Below are 17,040 nucleotides of genomic sequence, written 5' to 3'. Positions count from 1 at the left end.
TTGCTTCTCTCTCTCTCTTGCTCACTTCGCTCCATCTAGTCAGCATTCAGAGAGACCTACGTCTTATCACCCCTCCTCCTACTCGAACCGCCTTATCTTTCGATAGTGGCTGCAACCTCAAGTGAGGGGAAATCTGTCCGATGGTGTCACCAAGATCGGCCAAAGGCCCCTCCGCATTGTCGCTGTCAGTTCAATGGGTTGATCGGCCATGACTCCTCAGATGTTACATGATGAGGCGTAAAGAGGCTAACCCGCAGCCAGTATCAGACCTGCAGAGAAGTGGTGGTGACAGATAGTAACCCCGGATATATATAAATACAGAGAACCCTGCAGCTGTACGCCAAGATCAACGCAGTGCTTGTTTGCCCATCTGGCCTGTCCATCATGCTGAAGAAAACCCCCACAGGCACATGGATGCCGGCGTGGGTACCCGAGACGACCGTTCCCCTTGCGTGCCTGCTGCTTGTGTGCTCCATGGTGCAGTCGTCAGTGAGTTGACTGTTCTTGCTATTTTGTACAATGGAAGAGAGAGTATTGACTATAGTACTACTGCACAGACTGGCGGCTATGATGGCTCGATGCTGAACGGGCTCAACATCTTGCCCTCCTATCTCGACTACTTCCACCTCAACGCCGCTACGACGGGTCTGAACACGGCCTCGGTCTTCATCGGCGGCGTCCTGGGTCCAATGCCGGCTGGGATCCTGTCCGACCGTCTCGGCCGCCGCCCGACGATCTTCTGGGGCTCGTTGGTGACCATCATCGGCGTCATTATCCAGACGGCGGCGCAGAATATCGCCATGTTTGTCGTCGGGCGCATCATCCTTGGGTTCGGCTCGGCAATCACCGGCGTGGCGGGCCCTGTCTATCTGTCGGAAACGTTCCCCAGTCGATGGCGAGCCTGGGGGGTTGGGATCCTGAATGACTTCTACTAGTGAGCAAGCATCTAAACAGAAATTGCTTGTTTTTCTTTCTCTTCTGGTTCCTCCCTTCTGACCATTAGTGTTGGGGCCCTGATCGCGGCTGGAATCACTCTCGGGACCGGCCAGTGGCAGTCAACATGGGCATGGCGAGCCCCCTCGCTCTTCCAGGGCATCTTCTCGCTGCTCTGCATTATCATCCTTCCTTTCATGTATGTATTTTCGTCGGACATCTCTAAAGGATCCCCTGCTAACCCGCTTGAAGCCCAGAATCCCCCCGTTGGCTCGTTCATCAAGGGTACTACGACGAGGCCCGGATCGTCGTGGCGCAGACCAACTCTGACGGCAAGCTGTCGGATCCCGTGGCCCTGACAGTATACAAGGAGATCGTGGACACGCTGAAATGGGAAAAGGATCAAGGCCACACGATGAGCCCGATGGAAATGATCCGCACGCCGACCGCGCGGAAGCGCTTTCTCATCGGCATGTCGCCTGGTCCTTTTTCGTGCATCGCGGGCAACATCATCGCCTCGTACTATCTCGGTGACGAGCTCGACACGGCCGGTGTGACCAACACGACGGCGCAGCTGCAAGCGGTGTGTTCTCCTCATCTTTTCTATATCAACGTATTTAAAGCGTGCATCGCATCCCTAATCAAGTCTAGAACGTCGTGCTAAACGTCTGGTGCCTGTTCTGCTGTCTGGCCGGCACTCACCTGGCCGCCCAATGGGGCCGCAAGTCGACCGCGCTGTTGTCCGAATTTCTGCTCGCGGTCTGTCTGTTCATCATCGGCGGTCTGTCGAAGCTGTATGCGGAGAATCCGGCGGGCGCGTCAAGCAGTCTTGTATACGGCAACGTCGCCGTCATGTTCCTCTTCCAGGGCTTCTACTCCATCGCGTGGACGCCGCTGCTGTACATCTATCCGCCAGAGGTGATGAACTATTCCATCCGAGCGAACGGATTAGCATTCTCTTCTTTTGCTTTGAATGGCCTTGCGTAAGTTTTTCTTGTCTTCCCTTTTCTCTCTCCGATTCTTCGTTTTACCTACTAACTTGCCAGTCTTGTCTTTGTTTTCATCATGCCCATCGGCCTGGCCAACATCGGCTGGAAAATGTACATGGTCAATGCCTCGTGGGATGTTGTCATTTTCGGTCTCATCGTTAGTTTCTCGCTTCCTCTACCCCTTTTCTCTCTCTTTTTTCTCTTTCTATCAGTCTCGCTAACCCGCCAGGCATACTTTTGGGTCGAGACCAAGGGCAAGACGCTGGAGGAGATCGACGCCATTTTCGACAGGAATAAACACAGCGATGTTCCGGACGTCGAAATGGTGCGCAGTGGTAAGGGTCGTGTTGATGTACAGGCCTTGGAGAAGGAGTTGGGTGCCAGCCAGGGCGTCAGCCAGGGATAGCAGTAGCAGGAGCAGGTAGCGATTCAATTTACTTTTCCTTCAGACTCGAAATATCTATATATCCTTCTGTACGTCCAACACCTGTTTTAACAAGGTCTCTTTCTTCTTGGCCTTATCTGCAGTAAACGGCCCATACGCCTCGTTCACCTGGTCCACGACTTTCTCCTTCCACCGAACGACTCCATCATCCTGGACTCCATCATCCTGAGCATCAACATTCTGGGGTTTCACATTCACAGTCCCCAGGCCATCCCAGACCTGCTGCATCGTCCCGCCCAGCTTATCTAGAAAGGAAGCTAAACCGCCCTCCCCGCCCCCAGCATGGTAACTCTCAAACACACCCTGCGTGGCCCACCGCGGGCCCAGACTCGCCATGACGATAGTATCGAGGTCACGGGCATGCACGACGCCTTCATTGACGAGCGAGCATGCCTCGCGGAAGAGAGCAAAGGCAAGTCTATTCCCCACGAAACCGGGGATTTCCTTCCTCACAACAACGGGGCGGTGGTGTCCGTGTTTTGAGAAATAGGCTACGGCGAAATCGACGCATGCTTGCTTTGTCGTCGGGCCGGGCACGATCTCGATCAACGGCATGATATGCGGCGGGTTAAACGGGTGGACGACTAGTAGACGGGACGGATCGGTCATTTGCACGTTCTGGATCGACGCCGCGATTCCTGATGTGCTGCTCCAAAATTGGGCTGAGGGTAGTGCGAGTGTTTCAATCTCGCGCCATGTTCTCTGCTTGAAGGCCTCGTTTTCTGGTCCTTGTTCCTGGATGACTTCTGCGGAGGAGACCGCGCTCGACAGGGTATCGTGGATGGACAGACGGCTGTTCGAGAAGAGGGTGTCAACGAGAGTATCCACGGGGCCTCCTTGGGATGATGATAGGAGCTGTGGGAGACGGCGGCGGATGTATTCGTTCAGGTCTGGCCGTGGGTCGAACACGGCCACGCTCGTGTCTTCCCGGTCGAGATGGAGGGCCGCCATCGACAGGCCGATGGTGCCTAATCCGATCAAAGCAATTCGCGGCATTGGTAGGGATGATAGAGGCAGAGCTGGAAATGATAGTATTGAAGGGATGGAGATGGTTGTGCGCAGTGAGGGTGTGGGGAAGAGGGGTAAGACAAGCTTCAATACAGCCAATAATACCAGTAATACCCTAGATCCATGGACATATTCCTAGTTCAATCGGTGGAGAATCTCACTCCCTGATAGCCACCGTTCCACGTTTTCCGCCGTCTCCTCGTACCAGGTGTGCATGATCCCCTCTTCGACGTAGCCCATGTGCGGCGTGATGAGCAGGTTACTGCTGCCTTGTGTTCCCCAGCTCGTCGATCGCCATGGACTATCAGATGGCAGAGGCTCGATATCAAACACGTCCAGCGCGGCGCCTCCAATCCGGCCTTCGCGCAGTGCAGCGAGCAGGGCCGTCTGGTCGATCAAGGGCCCTCGCGACGTGTTGATCAGCAGCGCCGAGTCCTGCATGAGCTGTAGCTCCTGGGACCCGATGATCCCACGGGAGCGTTCACTGAGTACGTAATGAACGCTCACCACGTCTGCCGTTCGGAACAGTTCCTCCTTACTGACGGCCCGGAAGGTGGGTTGCTCGTGTTCGTTATTGGAGGCAGAGGGGAAAGGGGACAATCCCATCGCTTCAGCCTGTGCATTGGCTTTCTCCTGTGTTAGATTCTCACTCCAGCAGACCACCTTCATCCCCCACGCGAGTGTTCCCACACGCGCGACGGCAGCACCCAACCGACCCAGGCCGACGACCCCCAGCGTCGCGCCCGTCAACCCCTTTGCCAGCTGCGTCTGCCACGCATGCCGAGCGGGATCCTTCATCGCGGCATCGTCGCTCGCGACATTGCGGGCGAGCGCTAAGATGAGCGCCCATGTATGCTGCGTCGTCGGATGGCTGCCCCCTTGCTTGATGTCCAGTTTCGGACGCGGGGGGCGCCCTTGCATACGTCTGCCGTCTGTTCGGCCCTTGCCCGGGGCCGCAGCGACAGTGATGCCTAGCTCTCGCGCGGCGTGCAGATCGAACGTTTCAAATTGTGTGCCTGTTGCGAGCAGTAATTTCAGGTTGGGCAGCTGGCGGAGTAGGTCGGCGGGGAAGGGTGTGCGTTCGCGCATGGTGGAGAGCACGGTGAAGGGTTTCAAGCGGTCGACAATGGCCTCTCGCTGGGCTGCTGTGGTCTGTGGATGTGTGTATGCTGGCAGCGTGTCTCGAAAGATAGTAATGGGCAGTTTATCTATTGGGATAGACGCGAAATGCGGCCGCGCAATGTCCAGGAAGTCGTCCAGAACGGCCATCGACAGTCTTTTGGAAGCCATTTTGTTTGAATTGAACTTCGAATTTGGTTTCCCTCTCTTCACTCTGTAATAATAATTGTAAAAAGTCAACTCTTATCCTCGCGTGAATTATGCGAGTTTCGGAGAAAAAGCCCGAATTTCGGATGGACACTCCGCAGGAATAACCGAGAGAAATGGTCGCTGATGTGATCTTTAGGATCAGCTAATTGCTGACTGATGGACGAGTCGTATGAATAGATGACAAGGCCAGTGGTCCTCTGGTCACCAGTCATAAAAGTACGTATCCAAGGAACAGGGATATCCTATGATAGACTATCCCACTGCTGAAGGCTAACTTGTCATATTGTTGAACTTCTCCAGGCCTCTCCTTGACGCAGCGCTCCTGTGATATTGAATACAAGCACGAAATGCCCACTCCCACTTACTGTCGCTATGACTGTGATGCATAATGGCATGTGTGCTTGTGGCCTGGGTGGGATAACCGACAATATGAACAACAGGCACTTGAATAAAGATCTCGTCAGGTCTTCTCCCACTCGGGTCCTCTGGTTCGAGAGACGGCAATGCATGTTCCATATACTGGGCTCGGATGCCGCACTAGGCAGACTGCTCTCCTGGGCCCAAGGTGGTGGTGGTGATGAAGATGGCCACACCCTTGGCACAAGCGTATTTATCAGCCTGTAGATCATCTCATCGGCTCTAGGAGGTTGTACTGTGAGTGTCGTACAAGGGAAGCCGCTTACAGCGAAGATGGCAATGAGCTCGTTCGGGTCTCCTTCTTGATTCGATTCCACGGCGGGAATCCGATCGAATGGTAAGATCACAGTCTGGTAAATGGCTAGTTAGTAAAAGAGCCTCCAGAAATGAGCAAGCACCACAGTGGCTCTTGTCCCTGTCCTATTTTCACACCATTGTCCTCTGCAAAGTCTCGACCACTGTATCCAATATAGGCATCTAAAGGCGAGACAGAAGCGTCAAGAAAAGCACCGACAGCTGGTATGACGTCCCAAGTCCAGAGAGACTCGAGCATGCCAAAGACAGGCCAGGCCCATTAGCTGAGACTAGATTGCTGAGGAATCAGTGGTCTGCCAGTGGGACTTTTCGCCTGAGATCAATCTATTTGTCATTTGAGCCAGGAGAACTGATCTTGAAGACAGTTTCGGCGTCTGCTTTGTATCTTCAATACTAACAGGATGGGATTCAGCAGCCTCGGCACGACCAGAGCGATAAGGACTGCCTCACAATTCGAGAGCCATATCTTGTTATTCAAACGGGACGAGACCCGGAGATAAGGCTTCCCAGATTGACTCATTCATATCATGGTCTAGAGAGGGATTCATCTGCTTGAAGAAGCACTGCGATGAGTTGTTTGTGTCGCTTGTTGGAATCTCCTTTCTTCATGTCAACAAATTTCCGGATTCACTCACCGCCTCATATCGAGATCACGTTCTGCCGGGGTAATTCCAACCACGTGAGATACCGCCTGTTGATCGGAGCAAGACGCCAGAGATGTTTTTGCCTTCGATGAGGAATCAAGACATCGTTCTCCTTCCCCAGCTCAAAGGAATACAATGAGATGGACCAAATCGAAGCATTATTGACCGGTATTATGGGGAAATACCCTGAATATCGTCTTTAGACCCCCCTTTCCTCATGGTCTCCTTCCTCCAGCTTCCCGCCGAAATCCACCTGCTTATCGCCGACTGCCTTACCTTCCCAGACGTTCTCTGCCTCAAGCATGCCTGTGTGTATCTATACGACCTCGTTCCGCCACTGACTCATGCGGAGCTGCTTGTTGCAGAGAGCTCATCACTTGCCCGGCAGAAGAACCTCTACGCATGCCGGTACTGTCTACGCCTGCTCCCCGCCAGCCGTTTCGCCGATCGCATGCTGCACAGTCGTCGAGACAGATCCGGGCGTGACGCAGGACGACGGTTCTGCATCCGATGTGGGTTGCAGCCCAGAGATACAGGTGCTGCGCGCTACGGACCAGGGGCCCAGATAGTTGTCGACGGTGTCTTCAAGGTCTTCTGTCTGCATTGCAAGGGGTTCCGGGCTGGAGCGGTGGATCAATGGGGGAGACGACTAGGATGGTGCGTCCAGTGCTGGGCTGAGAGAGAGGGAGAGAAATATAATTCCAGGATCATCCATGGGATGGAGTGATAAATGAGCTGACTGGCTTGGTTGTGTGATCAAATCCTGCCCTGAATCGGTCAGAGCTCCCTCTAGCAGTGGTTGGTGAGGCAGGAGTATCTCCTACGTCTGCTCATTCATCGGTGAAGAGAACTCAGAAGGGTACAATACTGCCTCCTGGCGTGTGTCCTGGGCCCTGCATATGATCCTTGCCATTTTCCTCTCCACCGCCATGTTGTTCCTACCCCGTTGACTCACCCGTCAGGACCGGTGGAGGAATGCTACGTATTTGGTTATCTTCAAGCTGAAGATGCTAAACCGGACCATCTTCGCGGTGTTCAACACGGTCATGCTCTTCTACGTGTTGTTCTTGTTCCTGAGACATCAGGGCAGACGCTGGAGACTACCCGGGCGATCTTCGAGGACCACAAGGGGATTTCCTACATCGGAACGCCGGCGTAGAAGACCAGCAAGAAGATCAAGGTGACCGATCAGATGGAGCACCCCGTGGAATTTGCGAAGGTCGAATACTGAGGAAGGGTTTAGGTACGGCTCTATAACGAACAATCAACATCACTTTAGTAGCTACCATTGATTACCTGTAAACTGTTCACATTCAAGGACACGAGCTTAATATACTATCAATAATCATTCAATAGATATAAGTGCTATATCTATAATCCGTATTGATGACGGGTATCAAGGATTATTTATTTATCTTCATTATTTATGCATTGCTAACGGCCCCCACGCCAAAGCTGCTGCCTATCTTTCTTTACCTGTTCCTGGAGGCAGACAGACAGCCAACAACCACTCCTACCTGCCAGACCTTCGATATGTACGATAGCTCAGTAAGTAATGAGCACGGAGCACAAAGTCTCTCCTTCCAAGAACACAACCCCTCTGCCTCGGTCTCCGTCGTCTTGCTTCATGGCAGCCTCGCATCCGCGCAGGAATGGAACAGCGTCGTCCCCCATCTAAAGGGGTACCACCTGCTTGTCGCTGATCTGCCCCAACACGGCGCAGAGGGTAGCGCGTCGTCTAAAATCCGGTATTCACACGCGACGGCGGTCGAGTTCATCGCGGCGTTGATTCGCACACACGCTCGGGGAGGTGTCGCGCACGTTGTCGGTCTCTCGCTGGGCGGATATCTCGCTCTCTCGCTCGCAGCGAAGTATCCGGAATTAATCCTCTCCCTGTTTGTGACGGGGTGTGCGCGACGGCTTGATCAGGGAGAGGGGGGCACCGCTCTTCCTCCCTGGCTGATGAAGGGTGTCGTCTCGACTTTGACCACACTCACGCGTCCGATCCCGATAGCCTGGATGCTGAAGTTGCAGGGGTGGAAAGACATGTCGGCCGTGACGGAGGAGCTACAGGCGGATATGCAAGCGAGTAGTGCGCGGGCAGGCCTCTCCGCCGCCATCATCGACGGGCTGACGAGCTCTACGTGTACGGGGCCTGATGTGTGGAAGACTGTGGGCGAGTCTGGGGTTCGCGTCTGCGTGTTGGCGGGGGAGAGACAGGATCCGGTACAGACGACGCGAGAGCAAGGGAAGACACTGAAAGAGACTGGTCCGGCGAAGAACCAGACCGAGAATAAGGCGTTCCTTGTTCGCGAGGCCATGCATGCTTGGAGTTTGTCCCATCCTGCTTTGTTTGCCGAGGGTATCGACGCTTGGATTGCCCGGAGGGAAATGCCGGTTGGATATGAGGAGATCTGAATCATGTCTAGGAATTCATCCTGCTTTTACGTAAATATACTACCTACATGGTGGTGGTTCTAGTAGGTTCAATAGTGACACTATAGTGGCTTCAATCCTTACTACCACCTATGTATTGACGAGGTATAGAATGACTATAATGACTCTACAACTACAACGTCATCCCGGATGGCATGTCTCACCTTCTATGACCACTGGGTGTGGCACGAGCCATTCTTGAGGCGCATGTCTCACTGTTCGTATTGACTGGAAGCTTACAAATGAAATTTAAGAAAATTCATAGGTAAAGCTAATTTGATATGACATTGAAAAATATAGTTCATATATTCAAAAAATGTAGTTAGATATTAAGGAGCGGATATTATACCTATCGGCATCAGTAGTTGGCAGCATAAGGAGCGTCCATCGAAGTAGTTGAGGGAGAAAAAACAACTCTTGCAGAACATTCACCACATCATCAAGATATATTCAAAGTTCAAAGGGTAAACGAGAAATGTTCAGTAGAGACTAGCGATACGAAACAAAGGATGACCATTGATCGCTACGGAGTATTTCCTTAGAGGCGCCAGTGGGTCGGACCTTTGGGAACTTTTACCCCGCCGGTTCCTGTCGCAGTCCGAGTGGAAGTCGTATGGTCACTGCTTGTTCCGCTGGTCTGGCTCTGGGTGTGGTGAGAGCCTGTGCCCTGCGTTTTGGTGTGGGTGGTGGTAGTTGTCTTGGGCTGCGACTTGGTGGTGGTCTCGGTGACTTTGCTCGTGGTAGTAGTCTCTGTGGCTGTATGCGTCGGCTTCGACTTGGTCGTTGTCTTCTCTGTTTCCTTGCTCGTGGTCGTCGTCTCTGTCACTTTGCCCGTCGTAATGACGGTAGCGGTGGTCTCAGGAGGAGGCAGCACCCAAGTCTTGGTGACACCCGTGGTGACCGTGTAAGTGATGGTCTCGCACTTGCTACAGTGGCCACCGCCGTTTCCAGTCCATCCGGTAGGGCCCCAAGGGCTGGAGGCAGTCACAGTGACGGTATCCGTCACGGTATCAGTCGCGATATCAGTCACGGTGAGAGCCGCCGGACAGGTCGTGGCAGCGGTCACTACAACCACCGGAGCAGTGGTGGTCGTAGTGGCGGTCTCTTCGGTGGAGTGAGGGGCAGCAGCCTTCGTGGTGGTCGTCGTCTTCGGGGGAGGAGCAATCCAAGTGGTGTGAGGCACCTCGGTCGTGTAGCAGGTGGTTGTCGTGTAGACGGAGGTGGTCAGCCAGGTGCTGTATATGGTCTTCCCACGTGTGGTGGTGACGGCCGTCGAGCAGGGCACAAAGGTAGTGGCGGTGATCGTGTCGGTAATGGTGGTAGTCTCCTCAACCGTCGTGAATATCGTCTCGGTTGTGGACTGTCCTGTGGCAGTGGTGGTCTGATGATGCTCCTTTGTTGTCGTCGTCATAATCGACTTCTCCGTGGTAGTGGAATTTGGATGATGCTCCTTTGTCGTCGTCGTCATTGAGCTCTCTGTAGCGGTGGTAGTCGGATGATGATCCTTTGTCGTCGTTACCATCGTGGAACCTCCGCCAGAGTGATCAGTAGTCAGGGAGACCGTGTTCGACCTGGTAGAGTGGGTGGTGCTGGAATGATCCTCCGTGGAGTGAGTACTGGTACTGCTGGTTGTGACCGTGGCGTTGGGCCAAGTCTGGTGATAGCCTCCCGGCAGCGCCAGGGCGCAGCCAGAGAGTGCCAGCAGGAAGAGGGTCGTAGGCCGCATAGTTGGTGATGTTGAACAAAGTTGTATATAGTATATGGATGAAGATATAGATCAACAAGCGAAGGAGCTGATTAGTAAACCAAGCGAGTGGTTGACAAATAAGAGAAAGCGACTGTGATTGATGAGGATGATCTAGAAGAGAGTGACAGCCCGGAACCAGGCCGACGACGCCTTCTTATAGAGGCAGCCGGAAGGTTTGGTGATACTCTCCATCCTTTTGGTTGCTTCTCGTATCCCATTCGGGCATCTATAGCAACACAACTGTCTTACCAGGATAAAAATAGAGGATGATGAAATTGATCTTGGGTGTCAACCCCGGCGGCAAGGCCCGAACCGTGGTAATGGAGGAGATCCCTCGCCACGCAACCTCTTCCGGCCACCCAGCACCCACTCACTCGTCTCCAGACTTTCCCATCGCGACAAGATTGCCAAGTCCGTCGACGGCGAGGTGGTTGCCTCAGACATTCGCACGCCGCCAATCACCTGACGGCGGCGACCATGGGATGATTTCACTGCGTCTTCCTGGATTGGCGGGTGGAAATAGGTCTGATGAGACAGGTTTGGTAAAGCCTCGAGATGTCTTCAAGAGGATTCCGCTCGCGTGTGGAAACCTTGTCAGCGACGAGGCATGGCCTGTGTGTGAATCAGTTCCAATCAGCGTTGAGCGTCTCTTCAGACCATCTCGTGACTCCCGCGGAACGTCGTTCTTCACCACCAACAGCCAGACACTTCCCTTCCCCGGTCTCTACAGTCTATTGGCATGGATCCTGGCTGCAACCGAACGCTCCTTGGGTAACCTTGATATGTAGGGAGGTATAAGGGCCTGAAGGGTTGAATGTGGCAGCTCTGTCGTTACACTACCTGCAACGCTTTGGGCTCTGCCGCTTCCCTTGCTGTTTCTTTTTGGGTATTCAGCGATATCCCATGACGTCTCAAGTAGACTAGACTTACAGCTCGTTCCTTGAGTGGACGCAGAGTCTCAACGGTGGTGTTGCATCTGGCATTTCTGGAACACTCCGTCAGCTTTTTCATGAGAGAACATCACCATCTGCCCACCAGTAGAAGTGATCATCTTCTCTCTATGAGAACAGCTCCAGTCTGTCATTTACCTTGATGTTTAATCGTGGGTTTCATCCACGACACAGCTGTCAACCTGTACGGAGTAACCTGCCTGTCCCCTCCCCGCCCACTGCCGTAGTCCTGCATCTGGCCGCATCTCGCATGCGTCTGCAGCACATACGTGTGACTCCACGGGTGGCACGACGGAGATTATCTTCCGGCCGTTGCCGTGAGACAGTGACAACAGCAGAAGCAGGGAGTAGCTGCTGACAATGGCCTTGAGCGAGAGGAAGCCAGGCTTGAGGCGGTCAATGACTCAAGGCGGTCAAGACAGTCACATCTGGCAGAATAGTCACATGCTAGCACGTGACACCTTATCAAGCCTGACTGCCTCAGGCCCCCAGGCCAACACGGCACGTGCTAGCTTCAATACCACCTCAGGATTCAGGAATGCAGCCAAGCAGAGCCGCCCTGGCCAGCACGGGACGCCCTGCGGCCAATCAGTATGGAAAGACACTCCATGCCTGCGTCGACAACGTGACGCCCACGTGCCGCCGGTGAAGCTGAAACTTGGGATCGACTGCGCGCACGTGAAGATAAAATGGCGCGTGAAAGATAAATACTCGAGGGGTTACTGCCCCCCCCCCCTCTCCGTGAGACTCAGCTGTTTCTCAAGCGACAATGGACGTCGAGAATCGCGCAGTCGCTGCCATGGTGGCAGACAAGAACCAGCAGAAGAAGGGCGACGACGGGGTGGAAGCGCGATCGATTCGCTTTGGCGAGAATGACCTGTTGTCTGGGGAGATCAAAGATGAGGTGCTGGCGGCGAAGATGACCTTGATCAACAATGTAGGTGGAGAGAGGGAGAGGCAGGGAGAGGGAGAGGAGGATGGACAGTGCTAATTCTAACAGGCGATTGACGAAATCGGGTTTACCGCGTACCATTGGAAGCTGTTCTGTCTCAACGGGTTCGGCTACGCGGTCGACTCGCTGCTTCTACTGCTCCAGTCCATCATCGCCACCCAGGCGAAGCTGGAGTTCCAGCCAAGCTTCTCGACCGGTCTGACCATCGCCGTGTACGTGGGAATGCTGGTGGGGGCCATCTTCTGGGGGTTTTCCGCCGATATCATCGGGCGGCGCTTCGCCTTCAATGTGTCGCTATTCATCTCCTCCGTCTTCACGATCGTCGCTGGTGCCTCCCCCAACTGGGTTGTTCTGGGGTTGTTTATCTGCCTGGCCGCGTTTGGCGCTGGCGGGAACCTGGTTCTGGACACGGCAGTGTTTCTCGAGTATCTGCCCAGTAAGGAGCAGTGGCTGTTGACTCTCATGGCGGCCTGGTGGGGTAAGCTTAGATTGCTTTTTTTTTGGCCCCCCTGTCCGAACCAATACTCGGTCGAATAGTCGGTCTAACAATCGGTCGTTATCAGGTCTCGGTCAGCTTATCGCCGGACTCTTTGCTTGGGCGTATCTGCCTCGCTACTCGTGCGCCGACGCTGCCTCGTGCACCTACAAGAACAACGAAGGGTGGCGGTATGTCATGTACACGTCGGGCGTCTTTGTCCTGATCCTGTCTGTCCTGCGGGTGACGGTAATCCGACTGCACGAGACCCCCAAGTTCTTAGTCGCCGAGGGCAAGGACGAACAGGTCGTCCGGGTGCTGCAGGATATCGCCGAGAAGAATAACCGCCCCTGCAGCCTGACGCTGGAACAGTTCCAAGCCCTGGGCCCCACGGCACGGGTTTCGAAGAATCGCATCTCGCTCGCAGAGGTCGGCTTCCATCTGCGCGGCCTGTTTGTCACGCGCAAGACCGGCCTGTCCACCGTGCTGGTCTGGTTCTCGTGGCTGCTGATCGGGCTGGCCTACCCGCTGTACAATGTCTTCCTGCCCACCTATCTGGCCTCGCGGGGTGCAGATTTCGGCACCTCGAGCGCCTACATCACCTGGCGCAACTACGCCATCAACAATGTGTGCAGCATTTTTGGTCCCGTCCTGGCCGGCTTCATGTGTCGCTCCAAGTGGTTCTGGGGTCGGCGCGGTACGATGATCATCGGCGCCATGGTCACCATGATCTTCTTCTTCTGCTACACCCAGGTGCGCACCGAGAGCCAGAATGTGGGCTTCACCTGTGCCATATCTTTTTGCTTGAACATCTACTACGGAACGCTGTATGCGTATACGCCGGAGGTGAGACCTTAATTCTTTTTCTTTTCTCTTCTTTTATGTTATGTCTAACTCGACAGGTCTTCCCCTCTGCTCATCGCGGAACGGGTAACGGCGTTGCGATTGGCCTGAACCGAATCATGGGGATCATCAGCGCGATAGTCGGCAAGGTAGCCAATGTAAGTTTCGCTGCATTCCGTTTCTCTGTTTTCCTTACTGATCGATCAGACCAATACTCCGGTTCCGATCTATATCTGCGCCGCTCTCTACATTGTGATGGGAATCGTTGCCGCAGGTCTTCCCTTTGAACCATATGGTCGCCGAAGTGGATAGAATGCGAAATTATATGGAATGGCATGGGGGTGTGCCGATGCCAACATGATGATTTATTGATATATGTATGATACGTGGGATGTATAATGACGCAGTTACGGCAGACGTACCACCATCATTCTTAATACTATATTTATTCCTGAGAATCTTTTCTTCCTCCCAGCTCACCCATCCGCAAGAGTAGAATTATCGCTCTCCACATGCCCCGCCGACAGACAATCCGGGATCACGAATCTATCCTCATTTGCGATACAGCCATCGTAGCAGTCCTTGACGACGGGGTGCGGGTTCGTGGCCGGGTCCTGACACCAGTAGATATAGTTTGCTTTCAGACGCAGGTCGCGACCGCAGTAATATCCCGATCCGATACAGTTGGTCTGAGCGGCAGCGAGGGACAGGTAGAGGAAGAGGGAGAGAAGTGTAATTAAATCCATCTGATAGTCGTTAGTCTTGCTTGAGTCTCCCACGCAACGATTCACTGACTGACTCACTCGATATATACTTTTTGTCCAGGCACTGCGTACTCAGTGGTGGCAGAAAAGGTCAACCAAGTTTTCCAAGGGGGAAAAGGGAAAATGCAAGGCAGCAATATAAACACATCCTCGATATTAATCTAATTAATCCGTCAATTCTATTGCGGAGTCCCTGTTGACCTCCTGGCATTGGCGCCATCCGAGCCAATCCATCGTCATATCCAGGGTACGCTTGGCGCCAAGGAGGGAATCCAGACGGTGATTTGCCCGCTGTGAGGAAAGAGGGTCTCCCTGATTATCGTGTAGAATCTCAAAAATGCGTAGAAGATCGGATGAAGACTCCCTTCTGGAGAGGCAGGAAGAGGTCGTTGCGTCTTGACCGATTGTCGCTGACGATTGACGGCTGACCTCGTGATGTGCACGTGAACGGCACACGTGATGTCATATGATTTCCCCTGTCACGTGGCTTACGTCATCGCCTCGGAGCCACGCGGCTTCCGAATCGCCGAACGACCGAGGCAAGACGACGAGACGACGAGGAAGTCCTGCAGCAGGAAGCAACAACCCACTGCGTTGACAGCTGAGAAGGATGGAAGAAGAAGAGGAGTTGAACGTGCAGCAGGACGACGAGTCGCTTCCACCGTCCAAATACCAGGTGCCCCGGTCGTGTCTGCACTGCCATAAGCGCAAGGTCCGCTGCAACAAGGCCAGCCCGTGCTCCAACTGTGTGCGGCTGCGGGTGCCCTGTCGGTATCCTGGGCCGGTGCAGGGCAAGAGGAGGGCAGGGAAGACGTCCATATCCGATGTGTCGGAGCGTTTGGCGCGGCTGGAGCGGACGTTGACGGCGCTCTCGTTGCCCGGCGGTGCCCGCGAGGCCGCGGCGATAGTGTCGCGCGACCGGGGGATTGGATCATCGAACACGGAGTCAGAGTCTAGCCAGTCGCCAAGTGAAGGCATCTTGATCCCAGGCGGGTCATCGACGCCGTATATCAATGACCTATTGATGTCGCAGGTCCTTGAAAAGGTATCAAATCCGGGCTTGTAACCTCCTCCTCCTCCTCCTCCTCCTCCTTTTCCCCCGGCTGAGAGTGTACAGGAACGAGAACTACAATCGGCCTTCCGCAGTCAAACAGACCTCTCCCATCATTCCGCCACGCGAGCGACCATTTTCGGGCATGGCTTGATCTTCCAGCCGCATCGACCGGCGGCGTCGGTCTTGGATCTGTATCCGACTCGCTGGGAAGCGACGCAGCTGTGGCAGGTTTATACCAACAACGTCAGCCCCGTTGTGCGAATACTGCACATCCCTAGCATGCAGAGTGTCGTCTTTGGTGCCATCAGCAACACGAAAGACATCCCCCACGATCTGGCGGCGCTGCTGTTTTCCATCTACTTTTCCGCGGTGACCAGCCTTTCACCCGAAGAGGTGGCCACCTTACTCAAGATGGACAGGGTCTCTGCTCTGCTCAGGTATCGGGAGGGGCTGGAGACAGCTTTGTGCCATGCGTCGTTTCTGGAGACGCCAACCCTTCCTGCACTGCAAGCGATAGTACTATATGTTGTATGACACCCTCCCCCTTTATAAAAAAACCAAACAAAAAGCTTTCAAGCTGACGTGACTTGCTGAGACTTGTCTACGTGCGCATCACAACGGCCGGTCTGCCTGGGCGCTGAATGGCCTGCTCATTCGGACCGCGCAGTCGATGGGTCTGCACCGTGACGGGAAACAATTCAACCTTACTCCGCTCGATGCCGAGATCCGACGGCGACTATGGTGGCAGATCGTTGGCTGTGACAGTCGGGCAGCTGAAGATCACGGGCTCTACCTAGACAGCGGGTTTGAGATGTACGCCGCGGACACGCAGATGCCGGCGAATATCGATGACAGCGACCTTTCGGCTTCGACCACCGTGCTGCCGCCAGACAAGCCGCACTGGACGGAGACGTCGATCTCGCTGATGACCTGCGCGATGAGTAAGATGTTGCGAGAAGTGACTCGCCCGCCTGGGGAACGCACCCAGTCGGCTCCACAAGTTTTGCGTGATTTCAAAACCCGCCTGTACGATGTCTATCTCTACAAGTGCGATATGAACGTGCCGATTCAGCGCGCGAGCGTGTTGCTCGGGAATCTGTTGATCCTCAAGGTCGAGTTCATGGTGTATCAGCAGGCTCTGAGCCGTGATACGGCTGAGAACCACCCGTCGTCCGAGGCCGCCGAGCAGGCCCTGTTGGCGGCCGTGGGCTGTCTCGAGGCACACTCCAAGCTCGTCCTCGACGACCTCTGCCGCAGCTTTCTCTGGCTGCTCACCACGTATATCCCTTACTACGTTCTGACATACATCCTGTGGCATCTGTGCGTGCACCCGGGCTGTGCGAATCTTGAGCGGGCGTGGACGGCAGTCGATATTTCCTTCTACCAGATCGAACACCTTACGTCGACCCCCATGCCTGGCCCTAAATGGGCGATCCTGCGCCATTTGAAGGACAAGGCAAACCAGCTGCGGCGACAAGCAGAAAACAAACCGTGCGGCGATGCTGCCCAGGTACTGCCGGATCGAGGGGCCCCCCGAGATGGAATCCCCGAAGATTCCCTCGACCCGCTTCACTGGGATATAGATCCTATGCTGTTCACGGATTGGAGTGATTTTGCGCAAACATTTAACATGCAATATTTTGACACACATATCTGATTGTATACTCACATTCGTATATACATACATATATACATCCATACGTATTCTATCTTTTGGAAATTACTTTCTTGGAGATTCC

At 54.2% G+C, this 17,040-nt stretch overlaps 9 protein-coding genes across 9 annotated transcripts; 5 read left to right on the top strand and 4 right to left on the bottom strand.

Moving 5' to 3' along the window:
- Positions 1-261: 261 nt before the first annotated feature.
- On the top strand, positions 262-2,413 carry ASPZODRAFT_119430 (hypothetical protein). Its single transcript, XM_022721226.1, has 7 exons — positions 262-489; positions 558-934; positions 1,004-1,132; positions 1,186-1,516; positions 1,585-1,916; positions 1,980-2,079; positions 2,152-2,413. The coding sequence occupies exons 1-7, from the start codon at positions 385-387 to the stop codon at positions 2,326-2,328; spliced, it is 1,551 nt and encodes a 516-aa protein (XP_022579769.1). The 5' UTR covers positions 262-384; the 3' UTR covers positions 2,329-2,413.
- On the bottom strand, positions 2,383-3,363 carry ASPZODRAFT_17479 (hypothetical protein; the record flags this gene model as incomplete). The annotated part of the gene is made up of 1 exon (XM_022727033.1): positions 2,383-3,363. One exon carries the CDS (start codon positions 3,361-3,363, stop codon positions 2,383-2,385), a length of 981 nt encoding a protein of 326 aa, XP_022579768.1.
- Positions 3,364-3,510: 147 nt separating this feature from the next.
- Positions 3,511-4,665, bottom strand: ASPZODRAFT_17478 (hypothetical protein; the record flags this gene model as incomplete). The annotated part of the gene is made up of 1 exon (XM_022727032.1): positions 3,511-4,665. The coding sequence occupies one exon, from the start codon at positions 4,663-4,665 to the stop codon at positions 3,511-3,513; it is 1,155 nt and encodes a 384-aa protein (XP_022579767.1).
- A 576-nt stretch (positions 4,666-5,241) lies between these two features.
- Positions 5,242-5,674, bottom strand: ASPZODRAFT_17477 (hypothetical protein; the record flags this gene model as incomplete). Its single annotated transcript, XM_022727031.1, has 3 exons — positions 5,242-5,322; positions 5,388-5,471; positions 5,552-5,674. The coding sequence occupies 3 exons, from the start codon at positions 5,672-5,674 to the stop codon at positions 5,242-5,244; spliced, it is 288 nt and encodes a 95-aa protein (XP_022579766.1).
- A 635-nt stretch (positions 5,675-6,309) lies between these two features.
- ASPZODRAFT_34478 (hypothetical protein) lies at positions 6,310-6,699 on the top strand (the record flags this gene model as incomplete). The annotated part of the gene is made up of 1 exon (XM_022728262.1): positions 6,310-6,699. A coding segment is annotated over one exon (390 nt), but the record flags the coding sequence as incomplete, so codon positions are not given.
- Positions 6,700-8,118: 1,419 nt separating this feature from the next.
- ASPZODRAFT_133895 (hypothetical protein) lies at positions 8,119-8,628 on the top strand. Its single transcript, XM_022723385.1, has one exon. The coding sequence runs from the start codon at positions 8,127-8,129 to the stop codon at positions 8,496-8,498; it is 372 nt and encodes a 123-aa protein (XP_022579764.1). The 5' UTR covers positions 8,119-8,126; the 3' UTR covers positions 8,499-8,628.
- Positions 8,629-8,771: 143 nt separating this feature from the next.
- ASPZODRAFT_561941 (hypothetical protein) lies at positions 8,772-10,734 on the bottom strand. The gene is made up of 2 exons (XM_022728593.1): positions 10,333-10,734; positions 8,772-10,276 (listed from the first exon to the last, which is right to left on the bottom strand). Exons 1-2 carry the CDS (start codon positions 10,479-10,481, stop codon positions 9,055-9,057), a joined length of 1,371 nt encoding a protein of 456 aa, XP_022579763.1. The 5' UTR covers positions 10,482-10,734; the 3' UTR covers positions 8,772-9,054.
- A 1,248-nt stretch (positions 10,735-11,982) lies between these two features.
- On the top strand, positions 11,983-13,795 carry ASPZODRAFT_69414 (hypothetical protein; the record flags this gene model as incomplete). The annotated part of the gene is made up of 5 exons (XM_022729575.1): positions 11,983-12,150; positions 12,214-12,643; positions 12,729-13,486; positions 13,543-13,641; positions 13,691-13,795. 5 exons carry the CDS (start codon positions 11,983-11,985, stop codon positions 13,793-13,795), a joined length of 1,560 nt encoding a protein of 519 aa, XP_022579762.1.
- Positions 13,796-14,857: 1,062 nt separating this feature from the next.
- On the top strand, positions 14,858-16,958 carry ASPZODRAFT_70052 (hypothetical protein; the record flags this gene model as incomplete). Its single annotated transcript, XM_022729641.1, has 3 exons — positions 14,858-15,292; positions 15,365-15,829; positions 15,897-16,958. 3 exons carry the CDS (start codon positions 14,858-14,860, stop codon positions 16,956-16,958), a joined length of 1,962 nt encoding a protein of 653 aa, XP_022579761.1.
- Positions 16,959-17,040: the final 82 nt, after the last annotated feature.

Source organism: Penicilliopsis zonata (assembly GCF_001890105.1).
Source record: "Penicilliopsis zonata CBS 506.65 unplaced genomic scaffold ASPZOscaffold_11, whole genome shotgun sequence".
NCBI classification, from domain to species: domain Eukaryota; kingdom Fungi; phylum Ascomycota; class Eurotiomycetes; order Eurotiales; family Aspergillaceae; genus Penicilliopsis; species Penicilliopsis zonata.
Note: the sequence above shows the minus strand (reverse complement) of the source record. Positions and strands in the feature narration are given on the sequence as shown.